The sequence below is a fragment of the Chrysochloris asiatica genome, unplaced genomic scaffold (genome assembly GCF_000296735.1).
Source record: "Chrysochloris asiatica unplaced genomic scaffold, ChrAsi1.0 scaffold00067, whole genome shotgun sequence".
NCBI classification, from domain to species: domain Eukaryota; kingdom Metazoa; phylum Chordata; class Mammalia; order Afrosoricida; family Chrysochloridae; genus Chrysochloris; species Chrysochloris asiatica.
This window is the reverse complement of record NW_006408585.1, coordinates 2,774,044-2,794,910: the sequence shown is the minus strand read 5'-3', so window position 1 is coordinate 2,794,910 and position 20,867 is coordinate 2,774,044. Positions and strand designations below refer to the sequence as shown.

General features: G+C 37.4%; 1 protein-coding gene across 2 annotated transcripts in view; it reads right to left on the bottom strand.

Annotated features, from left to right (window-relative positions):
• The window catches only part of KCNH5 (potassium voltage-gated channel, subfamily H (eag-related), member 5), a 608,817-nt gene that overhangs the window by 571,708 nt on the left and 16,242 nt on the right, over nucleotides 1–20,867 (bottom strand). For both annotated transcript variants that reach the window (XM_006864573.1, XM_006864574.1), the window contains exon 2: nucleotides 4,064–4,187. In XM_006864573.1, coding sequence (XP_006864635.1) covers nucleotides 4,064–4,187 — 124 coding nt within the window. The remainder of the gene's footprint in view (nucleotides 1–4,063; nucleotides 4,188–20,867) is intronic.

Here is a 20,867-nt window from a genome sequence, read left to right as displayed (position 1 = left end):
GATGGCACTTAACAATAGCAACAACCATCATCAGACAAAATAAATAGTGGTCACCAAAACTCTAGAATTTCCTTCAAACCTGAACTATTGTCCCCACCTCCCAGTAAATAGGAAAATAGTCCATAGGCTTGAAAATGAAGTTATTAGACAATAAGACAATTTGAAAGTACTAAAAACCCTTTAGTATTATAAGAATGCTTTGTGAAATTTTAGCTTAAAGAAAAAAGAGACATCACTTAGTACACATTGGATTTTTTAAACAGAAATTTTGATACTATTTTAAGTAAGCAAAAAAGTGAGAAACAAGAGCCTTCACACATTGTTGGTAAGAATGGTAACAGTTAATTTATAAACGGTACATATTCTACTATTCAGCAAGCCTACTTCTGGGCACAAAACTAAGAAAACGGCTCACAGAAAATGTGAAAATGTATCTTCAAATTACTTAAAATACTGGAACTTGAATTCCATGACTAGTATAATGGATAAATAAAACCCGGAATGCAGAGACTGAAATGCTATGCAACAGTCAGTCAGAATGAAATAGATCTTCATGTTGTTGTTAATTGCCATTGAGTTGGTTCCAAATCAGAGTGACACTGTATAGAGTTTCCAAGGAGGTGGCTGGTGAGTTTGAACTGTCAACCTTGAAGTTCAAACCAACCTTATAGTTGAGTGCTTATCCTACAGCGCCACACCAGGACTCCCAGATCTTCATATGTTGTTGTTGGTAAGTGCCATCGAGTCAGTTCCAACCCACAGAGACCCTGTATAGGGTTTCCAAGGAGTGACTGGTGAGCTTGAACCAACAACCTTCTGGTTCAAACAACTTTGCAGTCTGATGCATTAACTCACAACCCACACCAGGACTCCAGATCTTCATATAGAAGCCTCAAAATTATAATACTGAGTAAAAGAGCAAGAAAACATAGATTTGATTATACAACATGAATTATGTGAAGCTTAAAACATACACATATAAAAATACTATGTATATACATTTTTAAAAGAATACACCCATTAATGAACAAATAGAAGATGGTTTAGGAGGACATACAATAAACACATCAGAATGAGTAGGAAGGTGTAAGGAAATAATATTAAATTGAAACTTTGACCAGAGCAATAGTAATATGGTCCAAATGGGGAAGGGGTGAAAGACAAAGAAAGAAAAACATAAGAAAAGAGCAGAAATAAATCTTAGCACCTTTATATTGCAAAAAAGACAATAAAATGATTTTTTTTCTTATTTTATCATAAAATAGTGCACAGGTGACTATGCTAAAATAGGACATGCAATCATTTACCCAGTTAGTAAATGCCACATTAGTCTCACTTTAATTCACCTGTAATTACATATGATTCTTTTTTCTGATATACACAGTGTTATAAACTGCTTTTTTTTTTCATATAAACTGGAGTTTGGTGATTTGTAGCTTCTTATTCTTTTATAAAGGAGCTCTGGTAGCATAGTGGTTACGAATCGGTCTGCAAACCTTAAGGTCAGCAGTTCAAAACTACCAGCTGTTCCGCAGGAGAAAGGAAGCTTTCTGCTCCCATAAAGATTTACAGCCTCAGAAACCCTGTACAGGGTCGCCATGAGTCAGAACTGACTCCACAGCATATAACCAACCACCAACCATTCTTTTATAACTTGTTATTACTAAAATCAGTGAAATTTTTGAATTATTTACAAAGTTACTCTGTATTTATCATACAATTTATCTCCATTTTCAATTGGATTTCACTGAGTCCAAAACACTATGATAGTTTTACCATAATTGTTGTTGCTGTTATGTGCCGTGTAGCTGGTTCCAACTTACAATGATCCTGGTATAGGGTTTCTGAGGAGCAGCTGGTGGGTTTGAACTGCTGACCTTGCAGTTAGCGGTCCAGTGTTTATCTACACCACCATATCAAGCTTCCCTTACATCCTTGTGTCTGTGTACCATGGAGTCGGTTTCAACTCTTAGTGACCCTGCACAGAGTTTCTGAGGCTATAAATCTTTACGGGAGCAGAAAGCCTCATCTTTCTCCCATGGAACCACTGATAGTTTTGAACTGCTGACCTGGAGATTAGCAGCCCAACTCGTAACTAGTCCTGTATTAATAAATGTCTTATATAATTTTCTTCTTTCTCGATTTCTTTGTCTTTCACATTCAGAGACCTTTATATATTTATATAATACAGAAAACTTACAAATTTACAGTTTAAACAATCAGAATCATAAAATGTTGTTGCTGTCAAGTCAGTTGACTCACAGCAGTCCTGCATAGGGGATCCAAGGAGCAGCTGGTGAGTTTGAACCGCTGAGCTTGCGGTCCATACTGACCTTGTGGTCCAGTGCATTATCTTATAGTGCCACTCCAGGACTCCATCATGAAGATTGTTGTTGTTATTGTTGTTGTTAAGTACCATGGAGTCAGATATTGCTTTGCAAATGCTTTTTATTAACTTGACAATATATTTGTATATGTACATAATGCTTCAGGCCCAAATATGAAGAAAAAGATAAATAAATTCCCTAACATAGCTCTACCTCAGTTTTCTCCTCTGTAAGAAAGGATTTGAACTAGGGGAAAAAAGGCCTCTTGTAGTTCTAAAACAGCATGGTTTTAGGGCTTATTTGAGTGAAAGTTTAAATGAAAAATTAACTTGGAGATAAAAATTTCATCAGTTCTGGCAGAAATATTTTGAAGAAATTCTAACTTATTTCCTTGTATATTTTTTCCACTTCTTTTTGCTGATCCCTTTTTTCTTAGTATGCTCTTTAATCTCACAAAAATGACATACATCTACTTGTCACTTACCAACAATCTCTTTATCTGACATTTTACATTTACAACAATAGTAAAAAATCTACTATCCAAATATTTGGCACACTAATGACATACATTTGGCAATAACAGATGCCAAGGTACAAGGCAAGAGTCCTGGTGTAACGCTATTAAGATAAGCACTGGACTACTAAGCACAAGCTCAATGATTCAAACCCACTAGTTGATTCTCGGAAACTCTATAAAGGATGGATATTAGTCAGAACCAATTTGATGGAACTTAATAACAACAACAAGGTAAGAGTAGTTCTAGCTATGATGGTTAAGGTTATGCGTCAATTTGATTAGGCCATGATTCTCAGTGGTTTGGTAATTATGTAATGATGTGATTTGGTAGTTATTTAATAATATAATTGGACAGGTATGTATGTAATGATGTAGTCATCCTCCATTTTGTGATCTTATGTGGTCATCTTCATTTTTTACATAATGCCAATTTTCACATAACAACCTGGTCTTTGAAACCTGACTTTTTCAATAAGTAAGGAGTGGGGATATTTTTAGAAGACTTGCCAAAAATAAATGTCAGATTCTGTTTTATATAAACAAACAAACAAAAAAACCCAGCAATGATGTAATGTAACAAGAATACTGTTGTTAAGTGCCATTGAGTTGATTCTGACTCATAGCAACCCTGTATTGGGTTTCCCAGAAGCACCTGGTGGGTTTGAACTGCTGACCAGGTGGTTCAAATCAACCTGCAGTTCATGCATTATCCTGCAAAACCATTCCCACAGGATGTTTAGAACTGTATTTGATGACTTTGCAAGGTCTGTAGCTCAAACCCACTAGCCAGTCTTGGAAATTCTAGGAAGACTTGCTATGAGTTGCACTCAGCAACAAGTGATCACTGGTTAGGTTGTTTACTGTACTTTATTGAGGTCAATTTTAGTTGTCTGAAGGGTATTAAAGTCATCAGTGATTCCTGAGGTAGGGGATTCCTCTGACAATTCAACACCAAAAATAGTTCTGGCTCATAGTAGGTCCTCAAAAAAAATTTTTTTTTGAATGAATTAACAAATTTGCATACATGTAGAAATCTTTCCCTTTGTAGAAATTCTCATTGATTACTCTTAAACTATATTTCCATTGGTCATTTAATCCCCTTAATATTCTAATGTGATTTTACCCTAGTTTTTAGATATGATTTTATGTAAACTTAGCCCTTTAATTAACATTCAACATTTAGGTAAATTTCAGATTTCTGGGCTGTTCTATTACCTACCTGCAAGTACTGCTTTTCTGCATGACGTCAGCTCGATGATAACCAGAGAGTTTACAAAAACCGTCATTACTATAAACTACAGGCCAGTCCACAATCTGGGCATTTCCCAGTAAGAAACTTGATTCTAAGGAAAAAAGAATAAGAAGGAAATTAGTTTCATTTAACAATGTACTTCTTTCAAATAATCAGAAAGTCAGATTCATAAAGATTACCAAATATAACTATGGGTTGTTGGGGTACAAACGACATAGCCTAATTCTGAAATGACATAATTAGTTTAACCTAATCATCAAATTATGCCTACAATCAAGGCACGATTTCTATACAAATCACTTACCACTCTGCCCTTTTCTCTGAATAATAGAGTTACACTCTTTTTTTATATTCTCATAAGCTCTAAGTTCTCTCCCACCATGGGGTGTTTGCACTTGCTGTTTTCTGACTGAGCACCATTCTCCCTCTCCTTACAAGTTTGACATCTACTCTTCTTTCAGATTGCAACTCAATTACCATGACCTAAGAGACACTTTCCCTAATCCATAGGTTGCTCACATCCCTGTTAAACAATTTAAGTGGCATCACCAGGGTTGGTGTTATCCAATGCGGTAACTCATGGTGTCACACCTGCCCAATGATTTCTGCCCATACCAGACCATAAAAAAGCATTACTAACGCTTATTAACAATTTTGGAGTCCTGGTGTGGCACTGCTGGTTAATGTGCTCTATCGCAAAGTCAGTTTGAACCACAAGACTGGCAGTTCAAACTCCCCAATCACTTCTTGGAAATCCTATATAGGGTCACTATGGGTTGGAACCAACTCAAGGGCACTTAACAACAACAGCACTAACAATTTTAATCATAGAATAACATGTGATTGGTTATAAATTACTTAAATGCAGTATTTCTTAATTATATGAATACAAAATTGTTTTGTAAACTCTACATTGAATTACATCATTAGTTACAATATTATTAGTAACTAAGCAGAAGCTTTTTAAAATGTTTTTCCTTTTCTCTTAATTATTACTTAATTCTCAAACAAAGTTATTGATAGATGTTTACCAATAACTTACTGACGATGCAAAATATTGAATGATGCAGAAAGTATCCAAAGAAGATGGAAGGAATATACAGAGTCACTGTGCCAAAAAGAAGTGGCCGATGTTCAACCATTTCAAGAGGTAGCACATGATCAAGAACCAAGACACTGAAAGAAGAAGTCTAAGGTGCATTAATGGTGTTGACAAAGAACAAGGCACTGGGACTTGATGGAACACAAATTGAAATCTTTCAACAACTGATGCAGCACTGGAGGTACTCACTCATCTATGCCAAGAAATTTAGAAGATAACTACCTGGCCAAATGACTTCAAGTATCCATATTTGTGCCCAACCCAAAGAGAGGTGACCCAACAGAATGTAGAATCATCAGACAATATCATTAAAATCACATGCAAGTAAAATTTTTCTAAAGATCATGCAAAAATGGCTGTAAAGATATATTGACAGAGAATTTCCAGAGGATCAAGCTGGATTTGGAAGAGGATGTGGAATTAGGCATATTGTTGCAGATGTCAGATGATCTTGGCTGAAAGCAAAGAATACCAGAAAGATGTTTACCTATGCTTTATTGACTATGCAAATGTATTCAATTGTATGGATCATGACAAGCTATGGATAACATTGCAGAGAATGAGTGCTCAAGGAGAATCTATACATAGACCAAGAGGCAGTTGTTCTAACAGAAAAAGGAAACACCACCAAATGGTTTAAAATTAGGAAAGGTAAGCACCAGATTGTATTCTTTCACTATGCTTACTCAATCTGTATGCTGAGCAAATGGTCTGAGAACCTGGATTATACGATGAAAAATGGGGCATCAGGATTAGAAGAAGACTCATGAATAACCTACGATATGCAGATGATACAACCTTGCTTGCTGAAAACAAAGAGGACTTAAAATACAAACTGATGATGATCAAAACCCTTGGTACAGATTGCACTTCAAGGTAAAGTTAACAAAAATCCTCACCACTGGACCAATAAGTAACATCCATATAATTGGGAAAAAGATTGAAGTTGTCAAAGACTTCATTTTGCTTGGATCAATCATCAACACTCATGGAAACAGCAGTCAAGAAATCAAACAACATATTGCATTAAGCAAATCTGCACAATATTTGCCTCATATCATGTGAAAGTTCAATAATGAAAAAGGAAGACCGCAGAAGAAATTATGCACTTGAGTTATGGTGTTGGAGAAGAATATTAAAACTACCACAGGCTGCCAAAAGAACAAACCAATCTGTGTTGTAAGAAATACAGACAAAATTCTCCTTGGAAGACAGGAGGGCCAGACTTTGTCTCTCATACTTCAGACACATTATCCAGAGGGACCAGAGTCCTTGGAGAAGGTTATCATGGAGGGTCAGAAAAAAAGAGGATGATCCCAATAAGATGGATTGGCACAGTGGAAGTAGCATTGGGCTCAAGCTTAACAACGATTGTGAGGTTGGCGCAGGACCAGGCAGTGTTTGGTTCTGTTGTTCATAGGGTCAATATGAATGGGTACCAACTCGATGGCCACTCATAACAACAACAAAGGGATGTCTCTTATATAATTGTATCATGAAGCTTAGAATTTTATGTCTCTCTAAATATTTTATGGATTCCTGGTGTGGTGCCATAGGATAAGTACTGGATTGCAAACCACAAGGTCAGCAGTTTAAACCCACCAACTGCTCCTCAAAAACCCTATACAGGGTCACTGTGAGTCCGAACTATACAATAAAATATAACGTAAAATTTACGATACAATAATTCCTTATTGATTGAAGAAATAGTCAATATCCCATGAAATATCCCTCAAGTTTAAAAAAGGAAGACTATAAACCTTGAAAGAGAGAGAGGCCTTCATTCCTCAGAACTATCCAGCAAACGAGTGTTTTTCATTTTTTGATTCAAACCCATATTTTTCATTAGTATATACACATTGTGCATGCACGTGCACACAGAGACACACAATTGAAAATGTTAACAAAACAATACTTACTACATTAGAAGTACTCTAATATCTGTTATTATACACATGTTATAGTACTCAATGTGCTAGTCAAAACCCATTAGGTCTATGTAACTGTGCACTGCAGGGTTAGGTCTCAGTATTGGAGAGTATGCTTAAGCTCCCATCACAGGCCTTGCAGTCTTTCTTCCCTCATATGTGAATTTGTTTTCAAGGTATTTCTTGGAATTTGGATCAGAAGATCCTACTTAACTCTGCCACTAAAGATATTACCCTACCTCCCCATAACCATTTTCAGTAGCTCTCCAATGGGAAAATGGAGTCCTAAATTAAGTACGTCTAGCTATCACTATTCATTTATGGTTGGTCTCATTGATTTCACCTAACGGAGTACCTACTCTGAGATAAACATTAGGCTCGATGGCATACATATTATTTCTAACCCAGAAAGCCACCTTGATAGATATTTACTATCATTCGCTCTTTTTCTGATCACTCCTCAGGCAACTGAGATACTCACGCCACCCACGATGAAAAAGATCAATACCAGTTAGAAGAAGAAACTAAACAAAAGCAATGAACAACAAGGCATATGTTGGTGTAGTTGTTAAGTGCCATCGAGTCGATTCTGACCCATAGCGACCCTGTATAAGGTTTCCAAGGAGCAGCTAGTGAGCTTTAACCACTGACCTTGTGGTTCAAATGACTTTGCAGTCTGACACATTAGCTCACAGCGCCACATGGAGTGGTGAAATGTCAGCTGACCAGGCATTTGAATTATTGCAAGCAGTATTCTGATCAGGACAGGAACCAGATCTTGGTTCTGCTTGCCCAGGACTGCACCAGTACCCACACTGGCAGCTTGCAACCAGAAAGGTGTGATCTCCCTTTATTCCCAATACCCTCCCAAGAACTGTAAGTGTGATCACTCCCCATCCCCACTTATCAAATAGCCAGTGAAACACCTATCTATGCTATCCATGTTTCACATGAGGTTAAGAGGCAAGCTTCCAGGGATTAGGTGCCATGTGTACATCACTATTTGGAGGCACAGGATCTCTGACTCCTCAAAGAATCCTCAAAGCCAGCAAAGCCCACCACCATGGCCCAGGTGGCCCATCACTCATAACCTCCTCAGCCAGGAGAAGCATCAGGGACTTGCAGCCCCAGTTTTCTCCTTTTTTTTTTTTACTTTGCTTCTCTTCCCCTTTTTGTTTGTTTTTCTTTTGTCTTTTTTCCCTTCTTTTGTTTTTACTTCTTTTTCTGTCTTCTTTTTTCCCTCCTAACTTATTTATGTTTCTTGTTATTTTTTTTGTTTTTCTTTCATTTCCACTTTCCACTTTTCATTCCCTTATATTTTCTTATTGTTTGTTATAATTTTCTTTTTGTTTGTTTACTTTTTATCCTTTTTTTTTTTTTTTTTTTTTTGGTTTGGTTTGGTTTTGGTTCACTGGTGGGAGACAGAAACCACATCCACACTATCCAGCCACACCCAACTGTCTTGTCACTCCACCTACAGGACAAGTGTCACTACCTGTTCCTGCTTCTGCACCACTTGATTGAGAACAAACAGTGACCAACACCAGCCAAGTCTACCTTTAACTGCAGTAGGAGAACAGCAAACAGAAAATGTGTAAATATTCCCATTCTTTACCATGGCCACCAGGAGACAGATGGAAAGCTCTTAGTACTGCCAAATTGGTGAACAGAGTAGTACAGCCACAATATATGCCAGGATATATCAAAACAAAGCAAAAAAACCCTGAGTGAAACACAGCAACATACAATAATCAGTTAAGTACAAATAAAACAACTCCACAATGCCTTGGTGACAACAGACAACCTCAGTTCACACAAAGAAATAAAACAAGGTGGCTCAAAAAAGTGTTTCAAAATACAGTTAGAAAACATTTCTGAGGACAAAATGGTACTGGAACTACCTGATAAGAAATGCAAAAGAATTATATTTAGTTCCCTTCAATAAATTTAGAGAGAGGTTAAGGAAAACACAGACAAACAAAATCAAGGAAAACATATGCAAGACTTTAAAATGATTCAGGAAAAGAATATGAGAACAAATTGACAAAACCAATGAGAAACTAGAAACCATACAAAAAAAAGCAAACAGAAACCTAGAAAACTGTACTAAAATTTCAGAAATGAATAATGCATTGGGAGGGCAAAGGAGTAAAACTGAGTCAATGGAAGACGGAATTAGTGAGATTGAAGACAAATCTCACAATACCAATCTGCTAGAGGAACAATCTGAAAATAAAATGATGAAAGACAAAGAACTATATGGGATACCAGCAAGAGGAATAACTTGTGTGTGACCAGAATTCCTGAAATGGAAGCACAGAGAAAATTGTCAAAGACATCCTTGATATCATGAAAGATGAGATGAATGTATTCAGGAAGCTCAACGAACTCTAAATAAGATAAAATCCAAAAGAAAATCAGCAAGACATTTCATAATCATATTTTCCAAAACCAAAGACAAAAAAAGAATCTTGAAAGTAGCTCAGGAAAAAACAAAAAGTTACCTAAAAAGGAAAACTGCCTTTGTACAAAGACTAAACTTTGATTTCTCAGCAGAAATCATGCTGGCAAGAAGGCAATGGGATGACTTACATAAAATCCTGATGGTGAAATTAGGAAATTTCCAGATAAACAGAAATTTTTAAACCCAGACTAACCTTACAAGAAATGCTAAAGAGAATTCTCTGAACAGAGAACTAGCAATGGCAGACAACTACCTGGATTATTAACACATATGACAAAATCATCAAGCTGCACTCTAAATATACTGACTGTTAAGTGCCATCAAGTTGGTTTCGACTCATAGCAACCATGTACAGGATTTCCGAAGAGCAGCTGGTGGGTGTGAACCACTAATTTTGCTGTCAGCAGTCCAGTGCTTATCTCACAGTGCCACACAAGGACTCTAAATATAGGAGTATCAAAAAATAAATAAACCTACAAGGCTGAAAAAAGGGAACAAGAGATGTCAATTTTTAAATAAGGAAAACTACAAAGCAAACAGAAATTTCCAATTAAGGAAATAGTAAGAAAATTCATAAACAAAATTAAGCACAGAAAAATATATGGAACAAAGAAATCATCAGCAACACACACACACAAATAAAACAACAAAATAACAGCAATACAGCAAAGCTGTGTTGTTGTTAGGTGCTGTCATGCTGATTCAAACTCCTAGAGACTTTTGTAGGGTTTCTGAGAAGCAGCTGATGGGTATGTACCATTGACTTTGAGGTTAGCAGTCCAGTGCTTATCCTACAGTGCCACACTTATCAATTATTATACTGAATGCAAATGAATTAAAGGCACCAGTGAAGACAGAGAGTATCAGGGTTTCTGAAATTGTAAGCCTTAATAGGAGCAGACGCCTTAATATATGCAAATCAAAACCAATGAGATATCATCTCACCTCAGAATTAATGGTCAAGTTCAACAAACAGAAAACAACAAATGCTGATGAGGGTATGGAGAGACTGGAACCCTCATACACTGTTGGCAAGCCTCTAAAATTGTAGGACTACTGTGGAGAGTGGTAAAGCACTTGCTTAAAAAGTTGGGAACAGATATACCGTATGATCCAGCAATCTCATTAATAAGAGTCCTGGTGTGGGGCTGTGGCTTAATGGGCCAGACTGCTAAAGCCGTTTGAACTGCAAGGTCAGCAATTCAAGCTCACCAGCTGCTCCTCAGAAACCCTATACAGGGTCGCTATGGGTCAGCACCGGCTCAACGGCACTTCACAACAACAACAATGCTACAGAAGTGAGAGTCATGGCATGAATAGATACATGCACACCCATGTTCACAGCCGCCACTCAGCTGTCAGTTTGTCGTACTGTGGTGACTTGCATTTTGCTGTCATTCTGGAAGCTATACCATGGTTATTTTAAATACCAGCAGGGTCGCCCACAGTGGCCAGGTTTCAGCTGAATTTCCAGGAAAAGACAGACTGAGAATAAAGAGAGATGGATCGCTGCTTCCTAATACTTAGTCACTGAAACTCTTTTAATTAGCATCGGAATGCTGTCAGCACCAAAATATTGAATATTGAAACATGATGAAGAGAACAGAATATTGTCATATATAGTGCCAGAAGATGAGCTCCTCAGGTTGGAAGGCACTCAAAATGCAACTGGAGAAGAGTGGCCTCCTCAAAGTAGAGTTGACCGTTAAGACACAAATGGAGTAAAGCTATCAGAGCCTTCATTTGCTGATGGGGCACAGCTCACAATGAATAGAAACAACTCTAAACATCCATTAATAATCAGAACATGGAATGTACAAAGTATGAATCTGGAAAGATTGAAAATTGCCATGCATAAACCTTGATATCCTAGGCATTAGTGAGTTGAAATAGACTGGTATTAGCTATTTTGAATCTTATAATCGCATGGTTTACTATGTCAGGAATGACAAATTAAAGAATGGTGTCACATTCATCATCAAAAAGAACATATCAAGATCTGTCTTGAAGTACAGGGCTGCCAGTGATAAGAAAATATCCATACTCTTATAAGGAAGACTAGTTAATAACATTACTATTCAACTTTACACACTAATCACTGAAGGCAGTGATGATGAAAATGAAGAATTCTACCAACTTCTTCAAACTGAAATTGGTCAAACATACAGAAGAAGACATCCTTCAAGCTTGGAACTAAACTCAGCCCTGTAACTCACTTTTCAGTCACACAATAGGTCAATAAAGTGAACGATAAAACCAGGAAGGTATCCCTCCTTAGAACAACAATCAGCCATTTGAGATACCTGGGCAGCATTTTCTAAGAAACAAAGTTCTGGAGGCAGGAAGAAATAAGAAAGAAAGATTAATGCAAATGGTAAACCCAGGGAGGAAGTAGGAATAGTGTTGTAAGGATTGCAATCAATGACATGAAACAAAATATGTATGAGTTATTGATTGGAAAACTGATTTGTTTTTGTAAACTTTCACTCAAATCACAATAAAAAGTTTTTTTTTCTTTAAAGAACAAAATAAATAAGTATACTGTCCAGAATCTTCTATTTGAAAATTTGTCTCTTAATTTAAATACTCTACGTGTTTATGAAATATCCATCTTTCTATATCATGAAAATCATTTCAATGGATGTAAGCTGATATTAGGAATACACATTAAGAACAGGATAGCAAATTAAATAAAATTGTTTTCTATAAAACTTTATTTTCTTTAGTATTAAAACCTGATAGAAAAACAGTCTTCTTAGCAAGGGATAAATAACTTCTACAAAGAAAGGTAAGTTACAAATCTTGAAAGCTTTAGACCAGTTCAGAAGCTTTAGAAACATGAAGTCATTAAACAAATTGCCCAGAATTCTCAGTGGCAACCCTACCAGTCAAAAGTGACAGAAAAGTCAGTTTCTGATTTGTCTTCATAGCTCTTAGCATACCCAGATACATGAATTCTGGAAAACTGGTGGTGCTTTGGGTTAGGCATAGGGCTGTCAACCAAAAAGTTGGTGGTTCAAACCCACCAGCCACTCCGTGGGAAAAAGATGAGGCTATCTGCTCCCATAGAGATTCACAATCTAGGAAACCCTATATAAAATCACTATGAATCAGAATTAAATCTATGATTGTGGGTTTGGTTTTGAGATTCATCCTCCTTCAGTTGTTGTTGTTAAGTGCCGTCGAGTCGGTTCCGACCCATAGCAACCCTGTACAGGGTTTCTGAGGCTGTAAATCTTTACGGGAGCAGAAAGCCTCCTCTTTCTCCTGCGGAGTAGCTGGTAGTTTTGAACTGCTGACCTTGCGGTTCGCAGCCCAATTCGTAACCACTACACTAACAGAGCTCCTCATCCTCCTTTAGTAGTTAAAGATATTTACAAACATTTCATTGCCATCCAAAATATGAGGGGCCAAAGAATCACAGAGTTTTCCTTATCATGTGGTCATGCCCAGCGCAAGATTCCAGAAGCTATAATTCCAAGCATGAGGAGATTCTTGGATGGACAGGAGGCTGAAGCTTAAAAATGCTCATTGTATTCCTTCAAGACAAAGCACTCTCCGAAACAGACAGAAATCATATATGCAGTTTGTCCCCAAAGCTTAGAAGGTTTGAAAAACTTTCAAAGGTTGAATGATTTGAAAAACCAAATCATTCTCTAATTCAACAAGCTCAACCAGAAATCACTGTGAGCTTTTATCAATCCTGATTGGACCTAAGACTGACGTGTGCTATTAGGGAGAGAAAGACTGGATTTGATTTAAATTGGTCAAGAGATTCTGTTTAAATTGGCCTGAGGTGGTAGACCAGCATGAGTTTTTTGTTTGTTTGGTTGCTTTAATCTGTTTTTACCAGTTAGGTTAAATTATCAAGAAACATACATCCCTATGTAGTCAGTTGTTTGTTTGTTACTTTCTAGTGTAATTTGGGTGAAAGTTTATAGAGTCAATTGGTTTTCCATTCAACAACTCATACGCGTTTTGTTTCATGGCATTGATTGCAATCCCCACAATGTAACGGCACTCTTCCCACTTCTATTCTGTCTTTCCCATTTCCATTCATTGTTCTTTCCTATCTCTGCCTTCTGAGTTTTATTCCTGGGCAAATGTTGCTTTTTTATCTTGTATGGTTATTGTCTTAAGGAGAGAGTACCTCCCTATTTTTACTGGTCACCTTAGAGATCTGTCTATTGCTTGGATGAAAGTGAGCCACAAGGCTGAATTTAGTTCCAGGCTTGAAGGGTATCTAAGGATCGAAGTCAAAGGGGTTATACCAATCTTTATCATAACAATATTTTTTGTGATTTTGAGCTTTATTCTATATATTTCTCCCACTCTTTCAGGATCTCCTATGTGATCCCTCCTTTCAGGTCAGTCAGCAGTGGTTGCTGGACATCATCTAGTTTTTCTGGTCTTAGAATCATGGAGGCTGAAGTTAACATGGTCCATTAGTCCTTTGACTAATAGTGTCCGTGTGTCTTTGATTATCTCCATTCTTCTTTGCACCTTAGATGGCTGATAACAAGTTTAAATACCCCAGTCACCACTCATCAAAGTTAGATGTAAAAGAGTGTCTTTATGGACTACATTCTGCCAATTGCCCTTGGTGTCCTCTAGACTACAGTTCTGAGCCTCTGAGTCCAGTAACTCACTCCCTCAAACTCTTTGGTTATGTCTAAAAAATTTCACAAGTTTGCCCCCTGTATGTTCCACTGCATTCATAGATATGTTTGCAGCCCACATAAATCTGAGGGTAAGTCAAAAAGCATTGTTATAAAATCATAGAAACCTTTATTGAAAAAGAGTAATAAAAACAAAGCTATTGTTTCTCAAGGGATCACAGTGTCTCCATAGGATAAGCACTGAACTGTGAACCACAAGGTCGGCAGTTGGAGCCTACCAGCTGTTCAGGGGGAAAAAGATGAGGCTTTCCGCTACCACAAAGATATACAGTTGTAGAAACCCTAAACAGAGTCACTCTGAGTCAGAATGGATTCGATGGCATTTAACAACATTGTTTCTCAGCATGTCCTCCATCTGGTCTAACACTTGACTTTGGAAGGTGGTGCTTCCATCTCACTAACCCATCTGCAAAGAATTCTGCATTTTTCAATGCACACCACATCAAAACAGCAATTTTGGCATCCTCAAGGGACTCAAATCATATTCCTTTTCAATGTTCTTTGAGTGTGGGGGACAAAAAGAAGTCTGAAGGGGTTAATATCAGGCATAGGGTGGATGGAGTAAGGATTTTCAATGAGATTCTCAAAGAACATCCCTTACTACTTGCAAAGAATTAGCAAATACATTGCTTGATGGGGAAAAAAAAAAAAATCCTTGGTGTAAGTTTCCTGGACGTTTTCTCACCCATACAATTTTCTTAAAACTTCTTCATAGTAAGGTCCTGTGATTGTCTTGTGTTCTTTGAGAAAATGTATCAAGATTAACCCTTCAGAATCACAAAAAGCAGTTTCCATAATCATTTGAACTGACCTCTCTGCCTTGAACTTAACTGGGATGCTTTGATAGGACCATTTTGGGAAAGCACCCTAATGAAACTAATACAAGTGTATTACTGAAAGAACTTGTCTGCAACTCTCCACTGATTACAGAAACATGATTAACCATATATTGTTTGGCATGTATAAACTGGAGCCCTAGTTTAATCATTTTGACTTACCCTCATACCTGTTTATAACTAGCCAGTCAAACCTATGTCTAGTCAAGGTCCCTGGGTGTCTATCTGTATCCACTTGTAGATTACTATTATTACTGTTGTGGCAGGATTAGATATGGAATAGCATTTGTCTGTGTTGCCTTTAACTCCTGTGTTCCTCCCACTGTCTTCCTTCACCTTGATCATTTTATGCTGACCTCCCCCTTTTTGTAGATTGCCTTTCCCTTCACACAAGTTAGTGTGTATCTACTCTCTAATTAGCAATTCCCTTCCTATCCCTGGTTACCTTCAATTTTTTTTTTTTCTTCTCTTTCTGTAAGTAAACCTTTCTTGACATTTTATATTAGTGGTCTCATACATTATTTGTCCTTTTGTGGTTGACTAATTTCACTCAGAATAATGGCCTCCAGTTTCATTCCTGTTATGAAGTGTTTTGTAGATCAATTATTATTCTTTAAGGCTGTGTAGCCTTCATGCTTAAAGCTCCTCAGGTGGTTCTAATATGCAGCCAGTGTGGAGAAGCAGAGAAGCACAAATCTAGTGCAATAATTCCTAAATGCTGGAAACTGCAAGAGAATCATTTGTCAAGAGTGTCAAAAATGCATTGCTAAACTTCAATTCAGACTGAATCAACTCCCTGAGAGTACAACATAAAAGTTCGACCCTGGCGCTCAGTCAGGCTTGGGAAACTCTCATCTAGTGCCTTTCTACTTATAGTCACTTGGAAATGTCTTGGAAACACAAAAGCTCAGGACCAACCCCAGATTGCTGCATCAGAAGCTGCACTTTAACAGGATCCCCAGGTGCTTGCCAATGAGCAACAGGCCAGGAAAGTTAAAGGACTTGGAGAGGATAGAAAAAGGACATCTGGTGGGGAGAAGACAAAAAAGAACAGTTAAACGTTTCTATTCCTGGTGTGGTCTTGTAAGATAAACACTGGACTGCTAATCACAAAGTCGGGGGTTCAAACCCATCTGCTGTTTCTCGGAAACCGTAAACAGGATCACTATGATTCAGAACCAACTAGACAGCACTAAAACAACAGTAATTTCATAACACTGTATTTCTGAACTGTTGGCTAAGCTTAGAGATATTTACAAACACACAGGAGACAGTTCCTCTGTAAACAAGTATTTCTTCAAACAATAGGAAAACAACTATAGTTCACTTAATACTGCTGTTAAGCACTGTTGAGTTGGTTCTAGCTCATCACAATCCTGAGGGGCAGCTGGTAGGTTTGAGCCACTGACCTTGCATTTCAAACTAACCTTAAATGATGGAGTGTTTATCCTATAGGATAACCCAGGACTCCTATATATTAATTGCCTTTCCTAATGGAGACTATATATAAACCCTGAAGTCAATAATCCTGCCCAGGAAAGGAGAGGTTATACTCAGTTGATGAAAACCTATCTACAGTAACTCCAGGAAAAGAATGCCTTCCTCTGAGCTGCTGCAAGCAGCGCTTCCTGTATCTAATATAGTGTTTTGTTACAAACTATGTCCTTCCTTGTTTCCAGAAATTTTATGAGCATTAACAATGGTGAAACACCTTTATTTTTCAGAGCTGTAACAAAAAGACGTTTTCAAGTGACAAGACATAAGAATTTTAGAGCTCCGAAGACGAGGATATATAGAATGAAGGAGGGAACATCCAGAAGTATTGAAGAAAACACTTTTTCGAATTTATCAGACTGCCTCTGAAGAAAGTCACGAGTATTCCCCCTCTTATTTTATTCACTCAATCTTAACTTTGGAGAAGTACACCAGCCCAAATTATTGCTTCTTTGCTGATGGCTTTGAAAACATGTCATTGTTGTTGTGTGCCTGGAAGTCAGTTCTGACTCATAGCGACCCTGTACAGGGTTTCCGAGGCTGTAAATCTTTAGAGGAGCAGAAAGCCTCATCTTTCTCCTGCAGAACAGCTAGTAGTTTCAAACTGCTGACCCTGAGGTTAGCAGCCCAATTCATAACCACTACGCTACCAGAGCTCCTTAAACCCTGGAACGCAATAAAATCCATGTAGCAATAACTTTTTTTAAGGGGTTGCTTAGAGTGTTTCAACAATGTTGGCTGTCAAATATAATTCATTATAAAGTTAGATTTTGGTTTGAGATATTACTTTCATTCAAAAGCTTGCATTGTTTTTCATCTGAGTGAGATTTTATGAAAATCTCAAGCTACATTTTTATAATTTGTAAGAACCATTAAACTGATCAAGCAAAGTACCGGGCCTGTGCTGGCTCTTTTCTGAATGTCTGAAAGTAGGACACAGAAGTCACCTCTGCACACAGTTACAATGAGCTAAGCTCCCTTTGACTGTACTCTTCTTCAAGGGAACGAAGAGAATGGCAAAGTGATAACGCAGGTGATAATTAGATCTTCACCCTAAACCTGGTATTCTTTATGTTTCCTCCCATTTAGGTAAGTTTTTCATGTCTTCATCTACCCAGATACTTGAGACGAAAATTTGAGAGTCATTCTTCATTCTTCACACCTCCTTCATTCATACCATCCAATTCATCTAACTTTGTTGTTGTTGTTAAGTGCCGTTGAGTTGGTTCCAACTCATAATGACCCTGTATATATAGAGTTTCCAAGGAGTGACTGGTTGATTTGAACTGTCCATCTTGTGATTCAAATGAGCATTGCAATCAAATGCTTATCCTACATTGCCACACCAGAAAGTTAGAGTGACTAGTTGCGGGGGATACCAAAGGACCAATCTTGACAGATGTTTTTAAGACTTGGAACAATTACAGGTGCTTATTAGGAAGATATCTTAAGAAAATTGAAAAGTACATTGGTGAGAAAAGGGCCAGGAAAGTTGCACCATCTAATTTTTCCATCATAGCAATGTACTTGCTCATTCTCCAAAGGTACCACTGACTGCTCTATGATAATTTGGGGGGAACTCTTACCCCATCCACCCACCAGCCATGATGTTGACCCTTTTTGTTCCCAAAATTCAAAGAACGTTTGAAAGGAACATGATTTGAATCTCCTGAGGCTGTCAAAACTGCCATTTTGACATGGTGTAAATCACAGAGCACAGAATTCTTCAGAGAAGGATTAGAGAGGAGCAAACATCACCTTCAGAAGTGTTTGTTGTTGTTGTTGTTATGTGCTGTGGAGTCAGTTCCAACTCATAGAGACCCTGTACAGGGTTTCCGAGGCTGTAAATCTTTACAGGAGCAGAAAGCCTCGTCTTTCTCCCACAGAACAGCTGGTAGTTTCGAATTGCTGACCTTGAGATTCAAAGCCCGATTCATAACCACTACGCTACCAGAAGGGAACAGAGATAAATACAGTTGATTGATAGTAAATGTGGGGGGTGGGGGAGGGGATTGTAATCTCTGCAATGAAATAAAGTATGACTTACTGAATGTAAAACTGATCATCTGCCCTGTAAATTTTCAGTCAATTCACAATAAAATCTTTAAAATAAAAAAGTGTATACACCTAGATGAAGGATAGGTCAAAAAACAACAGTGTTGCATTATGATATCTTTTTTAATTTTCTAATTTTGTAGCAATACTTTTCTACTTACCCTCATATCAAAGATTATAGAGATGGTACAAAACCGAACTAAGTTTCATTCTGTTATACACATATTTTCCATGAGCTGTAGAAGACTTCATGGCATCTAACAGTAACAACATATATTTTAAATAAGCTATGGATAAAGACTGCCTAGGTATGTTTCTTGAAATAAACAAAAGGTGCTCCCAAGTCGATTTCTCTATACTTTGAGTATTGTTGATGCTGTTAAAGTGCTGTTGAGTTGGTTTTTGACTCACAGTGATCTCCTATAACAAAGCAGACATGCCTTATAGGGTTTTCAATCCTTACAGAAGGTTTTTCTCCCACGGAACTGTTGAGTGGCTTTGAACCACCAACCTTTTGGTTTTCAATTGAATGCTTAACTATTGTGCTATCAGGACTCCTTCACTTTGAATAGCATCCAGAAACTCATGAATTTTAAAGCCACATAGCAAATATTTTTTTAAATCTGTCTTCTGGATTACTGATATTTCTAGATATATTTAAGTTCCATAGAACAATATCAGAAGACCAAGCTCTATCGCAATAGACCAAGCTCTATTGCTGCTGTGTTGTTAGGTGTTACTGAGTCAATTCCAACTCATGGAGACCCTATGTACAACCTAACCAAACACTGCCCAGTTCTGTGTCGTTTTCCCGATCGTTGCTATTCTGAATCCATGGTTACAGCCACAGTGTCAATCTCATTGAGGGTCTTCCTCTTTTTCACTTGCTCGATGTTCCCAAGCATGATGTCTTTCTCTAGGAACTGTTCCCTCTTGATAACACGTCCAAATTATGTGAGATAGTCTGTCTATCCTTGCTGTATTTCTGGCTGGAGCATTCTGGCTGTATTTCCTTCAGAGTAGATTTGAACGGCTTTCTTATCAGACCATGACACATTCAGTATTCTTCACCAACACCATAATTCAAATGTATCAATTCCTCATCAATCTTTCTTACTCATTGCTTAGCTTTCACTTACGTATGAGAGGATTGAAAATACCATGACTTGGATCAGGGGCACCATAGTCCTCAAACTGAGCACAGATGGTCAAGTAAAAGCATAATAAGGTAGAGGTCATACCAGGTTCATAATGTTGATTTCTAGTATATACAGTGTCCATTTCTCCTATATCAATGATAGAATCTAAGACTGGTCTATTTCATGTCTTTACAAAATGCACCTTTCTCCTAGACTCTACAGGAAGAAACGTATGCAATACCAATGTATATAAATACATATACTTTGCACCTGCCACAATGAGACTATTATATAATAATATTGGAAACATTAAACAGACTATCACCGTGGGAGTTTGGAGTATACAAAAATTATCTGTTAATTTATTCAAACTTGTCCAACTGTCATCAAAAATAAAAATATGCCTCTTCTTTTCATGTCTTGAAAGATAAAAGGTACATTTCTTTGATGGTATTAATGTCATCATTTTTATATCTATTCCAAGAGGTTTGAGATGCATGATATACTTTAAAACATACTTTTAAGGTCTAGTTTTAAGGAACCCTGGTAGCACAGTGGTTACAATGGTTAAAAGTTGGGTTGCTAACTGCCAAGGTCAAAAGTTCAAATCTTCCAGCCAGTCCACAGGAGAAAGATGCGGCTTTCTGCTTCTGTTAAGATTTATAGCTTCAGAAATCCTATATGCTCGCCATAAGTCGGAACCGCCTCCACGGTACATAACCACCAACAAAAGGAGTAATAGTAATTTTGTTTCAGAAGCGATTTCTGTGCATATAACACACAGGAAATATTCAACAATTCCAAGTTTCTACATTTAATAGTGTTTTGTTAATACAGATATAGATTTTTAAAACATACTAGCTATAAAAATGGTCCAACCTTTCTGGAAAGCAATATGGCATTTCCTCAGAAGGTTGAACATAGAAATACCTTATGATCTAGCAATTCCTCTACTTGGTATTTACCCACAAGGCAAAAGAGCCACAATCCGAGAAGATATATGCACACCAATGTTCATAGCAGCACTATTTACAATAGCAAAAAGACAGAGACAGCCAAAGTGCCCATCAACTG